Source organism: Eublepharis macularius, chromosome 1, assembly GCF_028583425.1.
Source record: "Eublepharis macularius isolate TG4126 chromosome 1, MPM_Emac_v1.0, whole genome shotgun sequence".
NCBI classification, from domain to species: domain Eukaryota; kingdom Metazoa; phylum Chordata; class Lepidosauria; order Squamata; family Eublepharidae; genus Eublepharis; species Eublepharis macularius.
Genome location: NC_072790.1, coordinates 240,128,876 through 240,149,395, shown reverse-complemented (window position 1 = coordinate 240,149,395; position 20,520 = coordinate 240,128,876). Strand labels below are relative to the sequence as shown.

Below are 20,520 nucleotides of genomic sequence, written 5' to 3'. Positions count from 1 at the left end.
TTTTTAAAAATATAATTTTTCAAGATAAAAAAATTTAATCACAGTGTATCCTGTACTATTAAAAAAAACCCTAAAGAGAGAACCAGAGAGGTGGGTCATTCTGACCCCTTTCTGTAACAGTGGAACTTCTTCCCAATGATCTTGCACCAAATGATAGCAGAAACATGCACTGGTAATAATAACAACAACATTCGATTTATATACCACCCTTCAGGACGACTTAACACCCACTCAGAGTGTTTTACAAAGTGTATTATTATTATCCCCACAACAATCACCCTGTGAGGTGGGTGGGGCTGAGAGAGCTCTGAGAGAGCTGTGATTGACCCAAGGTCACCCAGCTGGCTTCAAGCGGAGGAGTGGGGGATCAAACCTGGCTCTCCAGATTAGAGTCCTGCTGCTCTTCACCACGACACCAAACTAGCTGTCAATAATAGTAACATTGGATTTATATATTGCCATTCAGGACAACTTAACGCCCACTCAGAGTGGTTTACAAAGTGTGTTATTATTACCCCCACAACAAGCCTGGCTCTCCAGATTAGAGTCCTGCTGCTTTTAACCACTACATCAAACTGGCCCAAGGCACAACAGATAAGGAAGGCCCTCAACTTTCATCAGATGAACGGAAGAAAATTTGCTGTGCGGGCATCCCAAAAGTAGGCGATAGAGCATTATGGGGCTACAACTGAAGAGGCCCTGCACCGCACACAAACCAACTTTACCTGTACTTCTTAAGATGGTATTTTCATCAAGGCCTCCTTAGCAGGACTTCAGCCTCAGAGGGGTTTATACGGGGAAATGGGGAGGAAATGTTCCCCCAAGATCATCAGAACACACAGATTTTTGAGTTCTGTAGGTTAAGATCAGCATTTTGTACACAGCCCAGAACCAAAGCCACTGCAAACATTTCCAAACTGCAGCCCTTGATAGCTTATTCCTTCCTTTATAGATTTGACTAATCCTACAGTAGAGGAAGAGCCCTCGGCTTTTCCAGCCTGTGAGTTGGCATGCACGTAGAGCAGGAGGGTGCATAATTTTAAGGTGTCAACGATAGACTGCAGGTTGGAGGGTACATTTTGCAAATGCTCCTTTGTAGTTAAAAAAAAAACCCTGCAAACTGAAAAGTAGCACATCGGGGAGAAAGGATTTAGTTTGAACACTTGTTTTTCTAGTTTTCTGCTGCAAGGTTTGTTTTTTCAAGGAAAAGGGGCATTTAAAAACGTGATCCTCCATCTACACAGTCTGAATCGGTTCAAGCCATTCTACCATCACCTTCCCACCTCATTCTGCTATAGCCGCAGACCAGATGCAGGCTGATGCAGAGGTCCCCTTCTCACCCCACTGCAACTTACGCCTCAAGTGGAAGCACATGGGGCCCCGAGATGCTGTAGCGGTAGAGGAAAGTGAGGAACTTGCAGAAAACGTCGAAGAAAGGCCAGTGCGACAAGACGCAAATGCTCTTGCGGGTCTGCACGGACTTGCTGGTGATGGGGCGCCGGTCGACCACAGTGAGTAGGTTCAGCCACATACACTGCCGTTCTGAGAGGCGCTCCCGAGGGAATGGCTCGTAGAACTGGATAGCGGCACCGTAAACCTAGGGACAAGAGGGTAGGGTCAGCAGCTCATACACCCAGGGGCGAGAGGGTAGGGTCAGAAGCCCGCACACCCAGGGGCGAGAGGGTAGGGTCAGCAGCCCACACAACCAGGGGCAAGAGGGTAGGGTCAGAAGCCCGCACACCTAGGGGCAAGAGGGTAGGGTCAGAAGCCCGCACATCCAGGGGCGAGAAGGTAGGATCAGCAGCCTGCACACCTAGGGGCAAGAGGGTAGGATCAGAAGCCTGCACATCCCGGGGCAAGAGAGTAGGGTCAGAAGCCCGCACACTCAGGGGCGAGAAGGTAGGATCAGCAGCCCACACACCTAGGGGCAAGAGGGTGGGGTCAGAAGCCCGCACACCCAGGGGCAAGAGGGTAGGGTCAGCAGCCCACACAACCAGGGGCAAGAGGGTAGGGTCAGAAGCCCGCACACCTAGGGGCAAGAGGGTAGGGTCAGAAGCCCGCACATCCAGGGGCGAGAAGGTAGGATCAGCAGCCTGCACACCTAGGGGCAAGAGGGTAGGATCAGAAGCCTGCACATCCCGGGGCAAGAGAGTAGGGTCAGAAGCCCGCACACTCAGGGGCGAGAAGGTAGGATCAGCAGCCCACACACCTAGGGGCAAGAGGGTGGGGTCAGAAGCCCGCACACCCAGGGGCAAGAGGGTAGGGTCAGCAGCCCACACAACCAGGGGCAAGAGGGTAGGGTCAGAAGCCCGCACACCTAGGGGCAAGAGGGTAGGGTCAGAAGCCCGCACATCCAGGGGCGAGAAGGTAGGATCAGCAGCCTGCACACCTAGGGGCAAGAGGGTAGGATCAGAAGCCTGCACATCCCGGGGCAAGAGAGTAGGGTCAGAAGCCCGCACACTCAGGGGCGAGAAGGTAGGATCAGCAGCCCACACACCTAGGGGCAAGAGGGTGGGGTCAGAAGCCCACACACCCAGGGGCAAGAGGGTAGGGTCAGAAGCCCGCACACTCAGGGGCGAGAAGGTAGGATCAGCAGCCCACACACCTAGGGGCAAGAGGGTGGGGTCAGAAGCCCGCACACCCAGGGGCAAGAGGGTAGGGTCAGCAGCCTGCACATCTAGGGACAAAGGGGTAGGGTCTGCACATAACACCAGGCTTGGCAAATAGTTGCCTATGGTGCCCATGAAGTGAACACATGAAGCTGCCGTATACTAAATCACACCCTTGGTCCATCACGGTCATTATTTTCTACACAGCCTGGCAGCCACTCTCTAGAGTCTTAGGCATCATCTACTGCCTAGTTCTTTCACTGGAGAAACCAGGGACTGAACCTGAGACCTTCTTCATGGCAGGAAGATACTCCACCACTGAGCCACAGCCCCCAAGGAGCACAAAATAATAACGAAGCGCTCAGCAGGTGTCTATAAATGCCAGTTATTACCACACCAGTCTGTGTGGTTGCCTGTCTGTGCCAACTCCACCCAGATAAACATCCTGTCGAGATGGGGACACACCCCTTCCCTTTAATTCAGGTCTGAGATGCAACTCTGGCAGCTGGGCAACTTTATAGTTCGTCATTCTTGCTGGCACAGCTGTTTTCCTGTTTCTTCAGGGCAGCCCACCTTTTCCAGATCCACCTCCCGCCCGTTTCACACTACCTTGTCCCCCGAGGCCCCGGTCAGCACAAAGGTGGAGAATACGGGCAGCTGGTACTTGGTCTCCGCTGGCCAGCTCTCGATGGTGGCTCCCATCGGCAAGCAGAAAACAGGCACGGATTCAGGCAGCGGAAAACTCTCGGTATCCTCCTCGGGGTAGCGGCTAAGCAAACCTGGGGAAGGGAAGAGAGAAACGCCCTCAAGATACTTCGTCTGTCTTCATCCAAAACATTCATCCCTCCTTTTTTCGACAGGCAGCCATGCTGAGAACACTGTGCGTGATCTCATGTACCTCTTTCTGCTAACATCATCATCATCATCATCATCATCATCCAGGACAACTTAATGCCCACTCAGAGCAGTTTACAAAGTATGTCATTATTATCCCCACAACAAAACACCCTGTGAGGTGGGAGGGGCTGAGAGAGCTCTGAGAGAGCTGTGGCTGACCCATGGTCACCCAGCTGGCTTCAAGGGGAGGAGTGGGGAATCAAACCCAGCTCTCCAGATTAGAGTCCCGCTAATCTGGGGGGAAACAAGCTTGTATAGGATGTATGGATTGTTAAATTTATTCTATATGTAAATGTACATGAAGTATAGACTGTATGTGGAGGTAATATTAATGCATACATCAGTACAACAATTTTTTTTTAAAAGATTAGAGTCCCGCGCTCTTAACCACTACACCAAACCAAAGAGAAAGTCCTAGAATGGATCCATCAGATCCAACCCAGTCTGAGGTAAATTAAGCCGAGAGATTGACTGGCCAAAGGTAACCCAGTGAGCTCCGTGGCTGAGGGAAGATTGGAACCCAGGCCTTCCCAATCATAACCCAACACTCTGAAACACTGCTATATAACCACCACCACCACCACCTTGTGCTTATATACGGCTATTCAGGACAGATTAGTGCCACACTCAGAGCGGTTAACAAGTCAGCGTCATTATTATCCCCAATCAGTTTAATTGCAACAATCCTTCTTTTTCTTCTGTGGATTAAAAAAAAAAGATGTACTGGTTTTTAAGAGCTGCAAGACCTTTTTTTAAAAAAAAAGCTACTTGATGCGAGGAAGGGCTTTAAAAAATAAATAGCAACGAGGCTGTCACCTTATTAAAAGAAATCTCAGCTCATGATGAATCATATGAGGTTCAGTCCATTGTTTTCCGCCGTCTTATGTCAGTGGGTGAAGATCTCTCCATTTTGTCTGGCTTACCTTCAATGACCCTGCCTTACGTTTTAGTTGCCGCCTCTGTGGTTTATGTATGTCTTTTAGCTTTGGTTTTCATAGGCCCAAGGTAACTCAGCAAGCAGAGCGGGGGTTCAAACCCGAACCTCCCAAATTTTAGCCCGGCTCTTTGACCACACCACTGTGCTTGCTCTCGGCAAGCATTCCCAACTCTCAACATTTCTTCCACAATGGCACTTGTCACACATCCATTTCACACACACACATGTATTTAAAATAGTTTTTTAAAAGCTAAAAAGATACTGATGGATGAACCGGGGACATCTCTCAGTTTATCTAAACAAGTTTCAATCTCAACCACTGATCGGCAGATTACTGCAGCTCTGGGAAACAACGTGCATCGTGGTGGTCAAGAGCTCTGTTCGTCGTCCACGTGAAGCTACCTACCTGCTTCATACACCAGCATATTCCCTTTGGCCAGCGCCCTCTTGTAGCAGAGAAAGAGAGCTGGGCCCCACTGCAGGGATAGAAAGAGGGGGGGGTAAGGTGAGAAGGAAATGGGCAGACCCAAGCCACTCCAGCCAGTCTCCCCGAGCTACCTCCCTACTCTTCCAGTACCCACCATGCCAGCGTTGAGATTCCGGTCCACACGGCAAAATGTATGCGGAGTGCCCTCCCCTTTGCTTGGCATGATAAGGCAAATATCGGTGACGCCCAGCGCACTGTACGCCTGACCCTCGCTGGCCCGCCGGTAGGTCAGGAAGGTACGCTGGTGCCCCGGGCCGCCGGATGTCAGGTTGGCTGAGTGGCTGTAGGGAGTCGTGTCGATGATTTTGTAGCCTGGCTTGGGGCGGTCTTTCCCGTCATAGTGAACCCTAGAGAACGGGAAGCAGAGCAAAAACATCAGAAACGGGGCAGCAGGGAGGTGGGTGGGATTCAGGAACTAAAGTTTTTTGTTCCCAACAAAGAGGGCTGAGGACATGGTCGCACAGAGCAAAGCCTATTCTCATATCCTCAAGGACTAGAAACTTGTTTCAAGTACAGGATTTGAGTCCAGTAGCAGCTTAAAGAGAAAGGCAAACAAGATTTCCATTGTATACGCTTTTGAGAGTTAAAGCTCCTTTAGTCTGACACAAGTAGGAAAGGGGATCTCTGCACCCTTTTATCCCAGCCAGAAGGTGGGAGGGGTGTTGCAAAGAAGGGAGTTATAACAACAACAACATTCAATTTATACACCACCCTTCAGGACAACTTAACGCCCACTCAGAGCGGTTTACAAAGTATGTTATTATTATTATCCCCTCAAGGATCACCCTGTGAGGTGGGTGGGGCTGAGAGAGCTCTGAGAGAGCTGTGACTAACCCAAGGTCACCCAGGTGGTTTCAAGTGGAGGAGTGGAGAATCAAACCTGGCTCTCCACATTAGAGTCCTGCCGCTCTTAACCACTACACCAAACTGGGATGCAAAGGTACAGTGCAGCTTGATTAGAGCAGGCGAGAAACGCTTAGGTGTAGGAAATGCAGAATTTGAAGGGTTTTATTTTTGAAATGAGATAGTTTATTTACTTCATTTATTCTCTCCAGTGAGGACAACATTCTCCCCTTCTCCATTTTATCCTCACAACAACCCTGTGAGGTAGGTTAGGCTGAGAGTGCATGCCCGGGCCAAGATCACCTGCAAGCTTCCACGGCAGAGTGGTGGATTTGAACCTGGACTCCCAGACCCTAGCCTTGCACTAACCACTACACCGTGCTGTCTCACAAAGCACCCACCAGCAAAATTCTTGGCTTTGCCAAATACACTCAGCTTTACCTATTCCTTGTTTCTTTTATTCACCAGCCTACTCATTTATATAGTGGGTAGAGGTCTCCGCACCAAGGGGATCAACAAGAGGAAAGGAGGCCAATGGGTGTTTGCAGCAGAAGCTGGAGAGCTGCTAAAGCAGAAGTACTGGTACCAAGCAAGTAGCTGGGGGGCAGGTTTACAACAGAGAGCAGGGGCTTCGCTAGCCCTCTGGCCATTGGACGCAAAATCATCATACCATTGAGAAATCAAAGAAAACAGAAAAAAAGAAAAAGAAAACCTCGTAACTGAGGATTAAAAGGCAACAAAAGAGAGCTAACCAGAAAAGAGCCGTGTCTAATAGCACCGTAAAGACCAACTAGATTCCCAAGAGCAAGAGTCCAGTAGCACCTGTAAGACTAACAAAATTAGTGGTAGGGTATGAGCTTTCGTGAGCTACAGCTCACTTCTTCAGATACTGAAGAAGTGAGCTATAGCTCATGAAAGCTCATTATATTATAATATAATATAAATCTATGGAATATAATATAGAATATAAATCTATGGAATGCACACGGCAGGAGCCAAAGATCGCATCTGGGATCTCCATTGAAAAGTATTGTGGGTAGCAAGTGCAGGGAAAGACCTGCCCAACAGCCACCACCACTTGGCAGAAACAACAGGTGACCAGACTTGATATACAACAGTTGCACACGCTCGCCTGCCCGTATACCAGGAAATGACCCATAACTTGGGGCAGAGTATCGGCTCGACTTGCTGGAAGTCCTCAGGTCAATCCCCGCTATTTCATCTTTAAAATTTTTAGGGAGCACTAAAAAATCATCATCAAGACCTTTGAGAACCGCCACCTATTCAGAGTGTGTAAGAGCAGGCTGGGGCATAAGTGTATATGGCAGCTTCCTGCATTAAGAGCTCTGGGGCAGAGCACACAATTTGCACACAGACCAAGAAGTTCAAGTTCTGGCATCTGCTGGTAAAAAGGCTAAGAGTCTCTCTACATGAGATGCCTTAGCACGTGTTTGTCAAGTGCAGGGAGACGCAATGATAGCCAGGAAGCGTAGTTTAAAAAGACAGAGCTGGCAGAGATCGCTCCTCAGAGGGTTTGTCAATTTCATCTTCGCTTCCCTGAAGGCCCTGTCAATTTCACCTCTAGTCTAAAACTGTGTGGGATTGCAACCAGAGGGCAGCGAGGAACGGAAATGGGCTGGAGCTGCTTTCCAGAGCTGGGCTTGGGCCTGGTTATAATGGGCTGAAGTTTCCCTTCTGGCATTTCACAGCCCCTTCACACCACTCCAGTGTAGAGCAAAGCCTTTGCCCTGCTGCCAGCTCAGTCTTTTTAAACTACTCTTCCCGGCTAACATTGCATTTCCCGACACGTGCTCTTCACGTGTCAGATGTCTCGTACAGAGAGACTTATCCTTACCTAGAAGAACGAACAGGATACGCTTATGTACACAGCGAAGGTGTTATGTTTAAGGGACAACTGCTCAGTAATAGAGCACATACTTTTCACCCAGAAGGTCCCAGGTTCAATCTTGGGCACCTCCCGTTCAAAAATGTAAGGGAGAAGAGGACCACCCTCACCGGAGACCTTAGAGAGCTGCTGCCGGTCAGAGTAGACAATGCTGTGGGATATCAACAGCCTGGCCCAGCATAAGGCAGCCACATATGTTAAGTAAAATTCTTTTTTAAAAATAATTTTATATTTTTACACAACAAGTAGATAAAACAAGATACAAGAAAAAGACAAGAAAAGAGGAAGAGCTTCCGTCCAATTTAACATACATTCATTTAAATCCATTTCTGAATGATAATATCCTGTATTGAATAGTGATATTCAATACCTTAGTCAAATTTCAGATATGGGTCTCCATTCGATTAAAGAACATTTTTAAAAGAGCTATATTATGAATATCCCATTAAATAAATTATGATACCACTCCAGATTATCTTAAAATCATCTTTTTTCTCCCCTAAATTGTGTGTGTCTGTTATGTGCCGTCAAGTCACCTCCGACCTCTGGCGACCCTATGAAGGAAAGACCTCCAAAATGTCCTATCATTAACAGACTTGCTCAGATCCTGCAAACTGGAGGACGTGGCTTCTTTGATTGAGTCCAGCCATCTCGTTTTAGGTCTTCCTCTTTTCCTACTGCCTTCCACTTTTCCTAGCATTATTGACTTTTCCAGAGAATCTTGTCTTCTCGTGATGTGACCAAAGTACGATAGCCTCAGTTTCGTCATTTTAGTTTCTAGGGAGAATTCAGGCTTCATTTGATCTAGCAATCTAATCTTGTTAATTTTTCAAGTGCCGCTGCACTTAAGTAACATTCTAACGTATCATGTTGTGTGACGGGGCATGCACCCACCATGACAAATGCCAGCACGGCCCACCCCTTCACCCGGGCACTTACCCCAATTCGACAATGGGCGGCTTGTCACGCCCTCGCTTATAGCAGATGTACATCTGGGGGTTGTTGAGCAGGCCTGCGTTGAGCTCCACAGGGTTTCCCGACGTAGTGCGCTCGATGCACGTGAAGCCATGGGGTACCTCCTCGCCTTGAGAGCGGATGATGACCGCCACGTCAGTGATAGGCTCACTGGGCCGGGACAGCCGAGGCGGCTGGTTTTCGTCCTCGAGCGGCTTGGAGGTGTCCGCCAAGCCGGCCACCACAAAATAGTCCACCAGCTGTGGTGCCCGCTCCTCTGTCATGGCGGCAGCTCACGGCATCTGGGGAACAGGAGGGTCGAGGAAATAACTAAGGTCACAAGATACGTAGATGCACCGGGCAGGTACTGCAGAGACAGTGTACCTGCTTCCTATTGCAACCTCAAGGTCCCAAACCAATGAGACGCGTGGGAACTCCAGGCAGAACATTTGCCGTGGAAAGGACAGCATGTTGTCATAGAGATGGAACTTTCTACAGCCAATAGCACCTGCTCATACCAACAGGTATCCCTTCAAACCACGTGATCACAGATGGGAATCACAGACCTCACGATACGCTCAGCTTGGGAAGTCCCCAGGCAGAATGCATCCAAAGTATTAAAAACAAAAAGCCAATGGTTTTATTTTTATTGTTTTACTAGCTTCGCTTTACAGCCAACTACTCACCTAAGGTAAATAATATTCTCACTTGACCCAGCACACCACATGCCCCGAGACATGTAGGCACACTAGAACATTTTTCTAGAACATTTTTCCAGTAAGTGAACTTCCACATGCCTCCGCAAGGTAGCGTTAACTCCAGCCAAATTGCTGGAGCTTCGGAAGTAAAAACGCAACGGCAGGCACAGCGACGCAATGCTGGTTGGGACACTGACCCTTCTCAATCCCTTCAGAGCCAAGGTAGCTCAGTTCGCAGAGAGGAAAGATCTAACCACAACATAGTGTTAGAGCTCTGGATCCGAAAGAGGAAGGAAGTGTCAGTAGGAGCCAGAATCGCGTTCCTGCTGATATCGGCAGAACCTGCAGAAAGGAACCTTAGCAGAGGCTGGGAAAGGAAGTGGCAAAATGAACGGTTTTGAATTTTTTAGGAGAAAAACAGCAACAGCTCAAGCTTGCCTCGAAATCCCTTCCTCGAGACACCCTTTGAATAAACTGACCCCCTGCACAAGCTCAGAGGCACAGTCGTCACAACCACTGAATGCCTGAACCTTAGAATACGAACGAGAGTTTCGAAGCTGAGATGTGGCTCAAAATAAGTCCGAGAGAAGAAGGGAGGAACCTCAGAACTTCCTCTGGCAGCCACCTCCCCGAGCCGCTGCTACGAGGCTGACTTCTGAAATTTTTATGTTGCTGCTTTTCCAAGGGTGTCTTGGCTGAGCCAGCACCTTGGAGGGCAACTTGAAAATAATAAAGTGCACACACCACACCCGCCGTTTTGGCAGTCTAGGGTGGCACTCTGCCTTGCAGTAGCTTCCCTGGCCTGCAGCGTGCTACAGGCCAACAGGGCCAGCAGGCACCACCTGCACGGGGAAGGGAGGGGCCTGCAGGGGCAGGCAGCCTAATTTCGCAAACAAAAGATCCCAAATTCAATTCACAGCATCACCGGGGAGGTTCTTCCAAGGGGCTCCAGGTAGCACACATGGTCCCTTTCCCTCGTTTTATTTTCACAACAAGCCTGTGAGGTAGGTTAGGTTGAGAGAAAGAGAGAACGGCCCCAGGCCATCCAGTGAATTTCATGGCAAAGTAGTTCCAGGTGGGTCTGTAATAGAAGAGTAAGGTTCAGGTGCAATAGCACCTTAAAGACCAACTAGATTTCTCGGTTTCAAGACAAAGGGAGCTCTGACTCTCAAAAGCTCATGGCCTGGAAATCTAGTTGGTCTTTTAAGGTGCTACTGAACCCAAATCTTGCTCTTCTGTGACAAAGCAGGGCTTTGAATCTTGGTTTTTCAGATTGTAGTCCAACACATTAACCACCTCACAAAAACAGTGTAAGTTCTTTTTTTGGCCTGCAGCCTGAAGTGGTACAGCCCAGACAAAGTTTTACTGCCTCAATGAGAACTAGCCTCGCTCCCAAACAAACACACACAGCTCACCCCATTTCCTTGCAGATAACTTTTGTATTTATTTACTTCATTTTATACCCTGGCCCTTCTCCCCAATAGGGACTCAAAGCAGCTTAAATCAGTCTCCTGTCCTCCATTTTATGCTTATAACAACCCTGTGAGCTGAGCGAGTTAAGTTAAGAGAGGATGTGACTGGGCAAAGGCCTCCCAGCAAATTTCTGTGGCAGAGTGGGGATTCGAACCTGGGCCTTCCAGATCCTCGTCTGACACTAATCGCACTGGAAGGCATTCCCCAGAACTGTGCAACGAATGTGCGTGCGCTGTATTTTGACAAAACGTGAGAGGGAGAGGTTGTCGAAGATGCGCATACCAAAGACAGCAAGAACCTAAGGAAATATGACTGTAAGGTTGCTATGGTTACCTACAGAATGAGACTGGGATGGGCCAATGGAGAGAATGACAGTAAGGCGGGGGGGGCACACACCATGACGCAGGACCCCACCCCAAAACTCAGGGGCAGGGACCAACATTTCGTATCTACAGAGATACAACAAAATACTTAGCACTTTATAAGCATCTCTGAGCATTTATGCATGAATGAACACAGAGAATCATAGAGTGGGAAGGTACCTCCAGGGTCATCTAGTCCAACCCCCTGCACAATGCAGGAAAGCGGTCTTATACGGAGTCGGTCCAGCAAGCTCATGTAGTACAGGTCACTGATGGAGAGAACAACAACACAGGTGTGATTCGAACCAGGGACTTGCATGCTGGCTGGATAAGGATTACTCATGGCAGCCTCACAACTCCTTCGAAGCCTGCAAAAATCTTTACTAGCCAACTGACCACATACACAAACACACGAATGTTGCTGCTCATAACCTCAACAGATTCAAAGAACCAACAAGGTCTCATTCACCAAACCTTCCTGGATGGTTATCTAAAGGCGATTCTTAACTCGCCCCAGGCGACTACCTTGCTGGCGATATGCTGCAGTGACTTGAAAGTGCACAAAAGAAGAATTGTTTCAATTCTTGGGGACTTTCACAAAGTTCGTGGATACAGAATGGGATGATGCTGGTAGAAATGACTGCAGTTTAACATCGGGTTCACACACGCTTAAGCACGAACTGAGTGCAGAATCCATCGTTTCATAACCTAAGAGCTGCCCATTTCATCCAGCATCCTGTTTCACACAGTGGCCAGGCGACCCTGGAAGCAAGACACCCAAAGCCAAGGCCGCCTCCTGTTACGGCCCATCGTAACTAATATTCAATGGTATACTGCCCCTGAACACGGAGGTTCCATTTATCTCTAATGGCTGCAGCCATTGATGGACTAGCCCTCCATGAGTGTGTTTAATCCCCTTGGAAAGTCAACTGAACCAGCGTTGGCCACTGCATTCCACAGAAGCAACTTCCACAAACCAGAAAATACTTCCTTCTCTCCATCCCTGAAACTCCAGGTGGTGGGTCCCGGCACTGAATGTTTCTTCACACTTAAAAAAAAAAACTCCCCACAAACAGAAAGCTAGCACAGCAGGGAGAAAGGCCTTCCCCCCCCCCTCTCTGTCTTGTCCAGTGGCAAGGAAATTTGAAGGGAACTTTTTAACATAAGGCAGCTTTCCAGAAAAGCAATCCTCCCAAAACTGAGGCAGTCCACGCTACCATCTCATTGTCCCCCATTCAGGAAGCTGGTCGAAGGGGTCAAACTTGTCAATGCGCTCAACAAAGCCCATCTTTTTCGCTAGTTGATGCAGGCCTAGGGAGGGTGGCAGGGTGGCAGGACAGTTCCCGTTTCCCCAACCTGAAATAACATCTTGCATACATGCCACTAAACTTCGCACTCTCTGTCTACCCCCTCTGCCACTCTGTTGTGTGTCCTCATGCTTTGCCAAAACACAACAGCCACAGAGCCCTAAGGACATTGGAAGGGGGTGGGGAAACAGGAATTTATACCGTTCCTTTTGACGACTGTGACCTTTGAATCCCAAAGAGCTCAGGACAGCATACACCGTTCTCCCCTGCTCCCAATTCCACACTCACAACAGCCCGGCAAAGTAGGTTTCTGCTGGGAGATCACAACAGATTACCCAGCAAGCTTTGGGGCACTGTGGGGGATTTGAACGCAGGTCTCCAGGGCGGGAAAGTTTTAAAGAAAAGATAACGAGACAGCTACCCCACACCTTGGGAGTGGAATCCTGTTGCACCCTCCATTCCCAGAAACAGAATCCACCATGCAGGGCAGGCAGATATCTTTCGCCTGCAAGGTCCTGCGGATGGCCAGTTGCTACAGTCTTTTTTGTCCTTCTGCGTGCCCTCAAACGCGGGCACTAATAGCTTGTCCTCTTCCCACCCTGCTGTCAGCCACTGTTCTATTTTAAGCCCTTTGCCCACATGACTCCCACCTCTTGCTGGCACCTCTCTGCTGCAGGAATAGCAAGTTGTTCGATTTAAATTCTCGGCCCAGAAATTGCCAGGTAATGCCCTCGGCAGGTGCTTTACGCCTCTCCACCCCCACGATCCACAAAGAGGGAAATGTGTATGCGTGGGTAGGAAGTTGATTGGGCAAGAAGGGGCCCTAAGCGAGGTTATCAAGATCTTGACATCACGCAGGGTAGCGGCAGTCCAGATCTGGCACTCGGGATCCTCTGCCAGGGCTCCTCCAAGCTCCTCCAAGTGGTACCACTTCCAAAAGGCAGACAGGGGACCACATATACAAAGGTTTGCTTTGCATAGTGCAAAGCGCACACCGGAACGCCCGCACAACACAACTCTTAATTTCCTATGCTAAACTGAAACTAAACTTCAAGACCCAAACTGGGAATTCCCTTAGCAGTGGCCAAAGCTTGAGAAAGTACAGAAAAGGCTGTTCGGCTCGTGCACCGAAAATAAGTACATTGAATTTATAGAAAAGAGCAAGAGTCCAGTAGCACCTATAAGACTAACAAAATTTGTGGTAGGGTATGAGCTTTCGTGAGTTACTTCTCACTTCTTCAGATACTGAATTTATAGTAAAGAGTCCAGAAGCACCTTTAAGACTAACCTACTTTACTGTAGCATAAGCTTTCGAGAATCACAGTTCTCTTTGTCAGATGCATCTGACGAAGAGAGCTGTGATTCTCGAAAGCTTATGCTACAGTAAAGTGGGTTAGTCTTAAAGGTGCTACTGGACTCTTTTCTATTTTGCTACTACAGACTAACACGGCTAACTCCTCTGGATCTATGAATTTATAGTGCATTTTATACAAGAGAGAAACGAGTTCCAGGAAAATATCTAGGGTTGGAAGGAGAAGCTCTCTGTCTTTCTTTTCCAGCCCCCAAACTTTGATTCCTATTTTCTTACATGGAAAAATGGATTTAAACAGTCCAAGCAGGGTGATCAACACACAAGAGCAAAGTTGCACAGTTAAAGTCCTCCTCGGACTGTGCCACTATGGCGGTCAAGTCACACCTCGGAATGTCCCTGTATGTAAGACACAAGTCCTCGCGAGCAGAAGGCTAGAATATCAGGGAGACAGATGGGTGGATCATAAAGTGTGCTTAAGGCCACCCTCTCTGCTACAAAAGGGGATGTGTGAGGAAGCTGCCCTCTAAAGCAAGAGCTCCCACCCTGTTTTTTTCAAACTGCACCTGGTAGAGGCAGGAAATGAAAGAACCGCTATCTGCCGACACACGAGATAGTTCTCTTTCTTCTCACCGCAGCTCAGAGCCCACCTGATCCCTGAAAACCCTGGGTTTAACTGCACGGCGCTTGCCCCTGCCTCGAGCTGATGCTAAGCAGCTGTCTATCATGATGAAAAATGAAACCTCTATTTTCAGAAGCAATGTATCTTTGGAAATTAATTGCTGCTGGCGAGGGAGAGAATGGCAAGAGAGGGCCGCTTGCCTTCTTGACGCAGGGTTGGATTCTGCAAATCTGTTTCCCCTGACAGTGATGTTTCCTCCCTCCCCCAGTGCAAGGGGCATTCCTCTGGGTGCAAGAGACCTCTTGTGCAAGTAGAAAGCTCTCTGCAGGAGGGTGGGGGAGGGGAAGCACTTTGGCCTGCAGAACAGATGAGCCGGATCCAACCTCTTGTTTATACAGTTTCTGGAGACACTCAGCTACCCACTGTGGGAGACAGAATACCGGACTAAAGGGAACTTTAGTCTAAACCTGCTGGGCTTTTCTTATGTTCAGAAATTCAGCCGCAAAAAAAGCAGTAGTTTTTCCACATATCCTCTCCCTCGCACCCCCCCCCCGTCTTTCTCCCTTTCCTCTGTCTAAACTGTAAGATCCTCGGGGCAGAGACTTTGCTTCTTGTTTAAGGCACAGTGTGGAATGCCACAGATGCTGACTGATACCGCTATGTAAAGGACAACGAACGAGGAGGATAAAAGTGACTTCTACACAGGAAGCATGCGCTGTGTAAGAAACGGCAGGCAACTCACATGTAAATCACCCCATCGCACAAATACACACAGCTACGTGCGCACAGGAGCGGCAGTTCTACAGATGACGACACAGGGAATACAACGTTCACACACCATGACCCACACTCTATTGCCTGCTATTTCCTACGCAAATCTCAAGATCACCCTAGAAGACACTGGTGAGCACGAAGACAAAGAGACCTTCACTCCATGTAGAAATGTTCTCAAGTCACAACATTTTTTCTCCGTCCTTCAAAAAAACTCTACAACCCGGTAAAGTTGATGGATAGCAGAATTCAAGATAGAAGGACTTTGGCACACAGTTAACATGTGGAACTCACTGCCACAGGGTGGTTGCTAGCTTGCGTGTTATGTTCTGTCAAGTTGCCTCCGATCTATGGCGACCCTACGAATGAAAGACCTCCAAAATGTCCTACCATTAACAGACTTGCTCATATCCTGCAAACTGGAGAACATGGCTTCTTTTATTGAATCTAGCCATCTCGTCTTAGGTTTTTGTCTTTTCCTATTGCCTTCCACTTTCCCTAGCATTAGTGACTTTTCCAGAGAATCTTGTCTTCTCATGATGTGATCAAAGTATGATAGCCTGGGTTATCGTAGGGTGCTAGCTTAGAGGACTTTAAACAGAGACCCAAGACAAATTTATGGATAGGATTCATTGTGCATGAGAACTAAATGGAACCTCCATGTTCAGAGGCACTATATCTCAGAACACCAGTAGCTAATGGACAGACAGAACTGAAACATCTGTCTAGATGAACTTTGATCTGGCTGGGCTGTTATGCTCTCATGGAAGCAGTCACATAGCCCAGCTTAGCAGGAATGGACGCAGTGGGATATGCATTTATTTCTCTCCCAGATATCAGCAGCAACTAAATATGAAATTGCTCAAAATATTCATGTCCATGAAGGAGGCAGACATCTCTGTGCTGCCAATACTCAAATTGGACTCCGTTGCAAACAAGAGGTTTCCTCCCAGGCCGAGAGAGGAACGTGCACATTTCCAGTTCCTCTCTGGTGCCAAGAACGGGGCAAGAGAAAAGCAAAAATGAGCAGAGCGAAAATTCCCTCAAGCCCTGAGAGGGAAGTAGCTTTCCCTGCCCTCCACTTTCGGGGGGGGGGGGAGAGAACAGATGTTTCATCAGCTATTTGAAAATGAAAATTATACGGCAATTGAGAGCTGGGTGGTGTCAGCCCCTCTGTTAGGGGAAAGAAATAGGAAGTGGGCCAGAGAAGAATGTACCCGTCCCAAAGTGAGAAAAAGTCACTTGAGGTCAAGTGTTCCCCATTCTGAAGTTTGAAGGGCATAAGGAAGCGAAGGGGTGTAGCTACAAACGTCTTTAGAGGCTGAAACTAAGCTGCAGAGCAAGGGAGAAACAGGAAAGGAGTTGTCACAGTTAATGTAGGACACTAACCCACACCTCCAAACCATGCAGAAGGTGGTTACACCCTTATACCCATATCCCCATTTTCCCCGCTTCCCCAAAACAGCCACAGGTGATCTGGGCCCAGAATTCAGAGCAGGGTTCTGGCCTGCGCATAAGTGTAAATAAACATACTTGCTGAGCATTGCACAAGAGCCTCAAACACATTGGTCCAAAGGTCCATCGATCTAGTCTGGCATCTAGTTGGCAGCAGCTGCCAGACAAACGCCTCCGGGGGGAGGGAAGCCCGCAATGGAGGCATCAAAGCAAAAAGACCGCTTCTTCTATGTGCTTCCTAACGTCTAGCAACTCAAAGGTAGACAGCCTTGGAATACGGAGGTTCTATCTAGCAGCCTGACTAACACAAGATCTAAAAAGCTGCACCGGAACAGACCAAGAGTCTATCTAGCGCAGCATTCTTTTTCCAACAGTGGCCGGTCATATTTATTTATTTACTTTTCTTACACCTGACCTTTCTCCCCATTGCGGCCCCAAGGCAGCTTATATCATTCTCGTCTCTTCCATTTTATCTTCACGATTCTGTGAGGTAGATTAGGCCAAGAGATTGTGACTGGCCCAAGGTCACCCGGCGAGCTGCAGGGAATGGGACCGCTCGGCCTTGGACCTCGAGGTCCCATTCAGCGGTCACCACTAGATCAACCTCTTCTCCATAACCCCCCTTTTAACTCCATCTAAGCCAGGGGCCGCCACCCCACATCTTGTGGTAGTGAGTTCCGCAAGTCAAATATCCCAAACGTGCCTTTTGCCAGTGTTTTAAATGATCTCAAATAACCACCCACTTCCTCACACCTCAGTACTCAAAAAGCCACTGGTATGTTGCAATCATCCGTTTTGTATGCACTGAAGGAATCTCTGTTCTAGAGAAAATGAGCTGTGGTGGAACGGGGTGGGGGGAGAGATTGTTCAAAAAGGCAAAACTTTTTAAGGAGCCAGATAAGAAGCCATGGGGGGGCATACTAGTCAGAGACACAACAGGGGGTAGCCCTACAAAAGATGGGGGTGTTGGTAAAGGAACTATGGAGGAACTGGCTATGGAGTTGCGGTTGAGGAGTTTGCAAAAATTAAGTGGGGGACAGATGACAGGGATCGAGGCCTTGTCAGACATTGGGGGGGAGAGGGGGGGGATGTCCCTCAAAATGTGCAAGCAAACAGTATCTGGCTGTATGCGTGCGCGTGCTGTGTCCAAACCAAAAAAGAGAGAGAAAAATGAGGGGAAGTAGAGTCAGGAGAAAACAGGGCTGGGGGGGGGTGGATTAAGAGTATATGGTGTTCTGTGGGGTGGGGGTCCAGTCATAGAGGGGAGAGGTGGCCGAAGATGAAGGAGCCGCCCTATATCTGCTCGATAACTGGGGAGTCTCCAGAAACAACAGGTCTGAGGTAGGCATGTTGGGGGTGGGGGTGGGGGGGTTGAGTAAATATTCCTTTCAAAATGACATTGGAAGGGGTCAGTGAAGTAATTCTGTGGGGAGAAAAAGGGGGGAAATATCAGTGTGTCTGGCGCAGAGGAATGGGGGGAAGAATATGCAGTCTTCTGGAAAAGTAACATGGGAGGGGGACTGAGGGGAAATGATGTATTTTTGTAAGAAAGCGTCCTGGGAAGGGCCCATGAAGCAATCCAGATCCTTATTTGGGAGGTGGGGTGGGTGGGAAAGTGCGTCTAGCCCCCCCCCCAAAAAAAACTGCGGAAGGGGAGACATAAAACCAAAAGGGGGAGAAGGAAAGGCCATAAAGGCCACCAGTGGGGGCCATAAAATTTCCTTCCATTGCTAGAGGCTCAAGCCAGGCAACTAAAAATTGGGGGTGGGGGTGGGGGTTGAGGGTCCCTGTCCAAAGCACGGGAGAGGATTAAGCCCCCTAAACACTGAAATGGGGAGGGGGAGAAATGTCACTCAGGGAAATCGCCTGGGAAAGGAGGGAGGGGGTGTGAGACCCTGAAGTCAACTCAGCTGGGGGGGGGGGATAGGATCACGGGGGGGCAAGCAAAAAGGAGGCGGCAGCATCACTGGGAGGGAGAGAAATAAGCAAGGGGGGTGGGTATCCCTATGCAAGGGGAGCAATGCAGGAAGGGGAGAGGAGAGGAGGTCGAGCCTGGATTTGGGAGGGTTGTTTAGGGAAGCTGGGAGGGGGAAGGAGCTCAAGGGGGAGGGAATGCAAGCAAAGCAAGGCTAGGCAAGGCAAGGCGAGCCCCCCCATCTGCCCCCCCCCAGCCGCCGCCCCGCCCTTACCTGTGCTGCCTGCAGGGCTGGCTGCTCCCGTGGCTCCCCCGCCCGCGCTCCTGCTAGCCACCAGCCCACGCCATAGCCCGGCCGGCCTGGCTCAGCTGCTCCGCTCCCTGCTTGGCTCCACTCCGCCCCCCCTGCTCGCCCGCCCCCCGAGGCTCCTCCAGCGCCCGCTGCTGGATCGGAGGCCCTGCGAGCTCGCCGCCTTCCTGGAGCTGGCTCAGCCCGGCTGCGTGCAACAGCTGCGAAGCGCGAGCAAGCTTTCGAGCGCCACAGGACGCTTCTTTGTTCGGAAAAGAAGTAGTAGCGTTGGGAACGTCTCGCAGGCGCACCAGAAGGAATGGTGTTAGTGGCACCTTAGAGACTAACAAGATTTTCAGGCTGTCGATGGTTTTGCTATGCCAAACCAACCATGTCAATGGTTTTGACATGCCAACGGTTTCAGTGCCAAACCTTTGCCATTAAAGTCTCGGTATAAGCAACTAAGAAGAGAGGAAGAGAGCTATTTTATAGTTTAGTTGTGCTGTTATACATTCTGAAAATACTTTTCTATTAGCTTGAATTTCATGTAGTGCTTGTATAAGTTTCTATGCACTTTCTATTCGTCTTGCACTTTCTGTTCGTCTTCGACTTGCATCTGACGAAGAGAACGGTGATTCTCGAAAGCTTATGCTACAGTAAAGTTGGTTAGTCTTAAAGGTGCTACTGGACTCTTTTCTCTTATGCACTTTCTATTGTTATATCTTTTTAAATAAAATCTTTACTTAAAAAAAAAGATTTTCAGGGTGTAAGCTTTCGAGAGTCAGAGCTCTCTTCAGATATCTTGAAAGCTTGTACCCTGGAAATCTTGCTGGTCTTTAAGATGCTACTGGACTCAAATCTTGCTCTTCTGTTAACATAGGATTGGCGTCCAGTGGCTCTTGCAAGACCAACAAGATTGCCAAGGTATAAGCTTTCGAGATTCTAAGTTCATTTCTTTAGATGGCTTTGATTCTCAAAAGTTTATATTCTGAAAATCTTGTTGGTCTCTAAGGTGCCACTGGACTCAAACTCTACTGTTCTACTGCAGACCAACATGGCTACCCACCTAAAACTACCCTGAAAAACTAGTTAGTCTCTAAGGTGCCAGTGGACACAAATCCTGCTGTTTTACTGCAGATCGACATGGCTGCCCACCTTGGGGAGGGGCGGGGGCGTTCAAGTTGCAGCCAACTTACAGTGACCCCCATAGGTTTTTTTCCCCAAGGAACAGTGGTGGTAGGGTTGCCAATTTCAAGGTGGTGGCTTGAGATTCCCTGGAATTAAAACTGATTTCCAGGCCACAAAGATCAGTTCCCCCTGGAGAAATTAGCTGCTTCGGAGGGTGGACTCTATGGAATTATACTCCACTGAAGTCCTTCCTCCTCCCAAATCCCACCATCTCCTGGCTACACCCCCTAAATCTCCAGGAAACATGGCCTACCTTTGCATAGCAGGATCCAGATCCAAGAGGCCTTTAAAGAACAACTAGGGCCGATTCCACACCACCTTACCTCCCGTGTTTTTTTCGGAATGATTGCGTCACGTGTGAGGGCGCAATATCCAGCTGCCTGTCCACATCACCTTCTGACTCCCATTTCTCTTGCGCGATGCTACGATCACATCCCCTCAATAAAACCCGCAATGAACGGGAGGGGGGGCATGTGTTATGCCAATATAGATTAAGAT

The 20,520-nt window shown here is 48.9% G+C and overlaps 1 protein-coding gene across 2 annotated transcripts in view; it reads right to left on the bottom strand.

Annotated features, from left to right (window-relative positions):
- Positions 1-18,910, bottom strand: part of DENND4B (DENN domain containing 4B) — a 55,788-nt gene extending 36,878 nt beyond the window's left edge. For both annotated transcript variants that reach the window (XM_054995009.1, XM_054995017.1), the window contains exons 1-6: positions 18,820-18,910; positions 8,619-8,935; positions 5,025-5,277; positions 4,850-4,919; positions 3,219-3,388; positions 1,356-1,597 (exon numbers count right to left, since the gene is read on the bottom strand). In XM_054995009.1, the coding sequence (XP_054850984.1) occupies positions 1,356-1,597; positions 3,219-3,388; positions 4,850-4,919; positions 5,025-5,277; positions 8,619-8,917 (1,034 nt within the window). In that variant the 5' untranslated portion in view covers positions 8,918-8,935; positions 18,820-18,910. The remainder of the gene's footprint in view (positions 1-1,355; positions 1,598-3,218; positions 3,389-4,849; positions 4,920-5,024; positions 5,278-8,618; positions 8,936-18,819) is intronic.
- Positions 18,911-20,520: the final 1,610 nt, after the last annotated feature.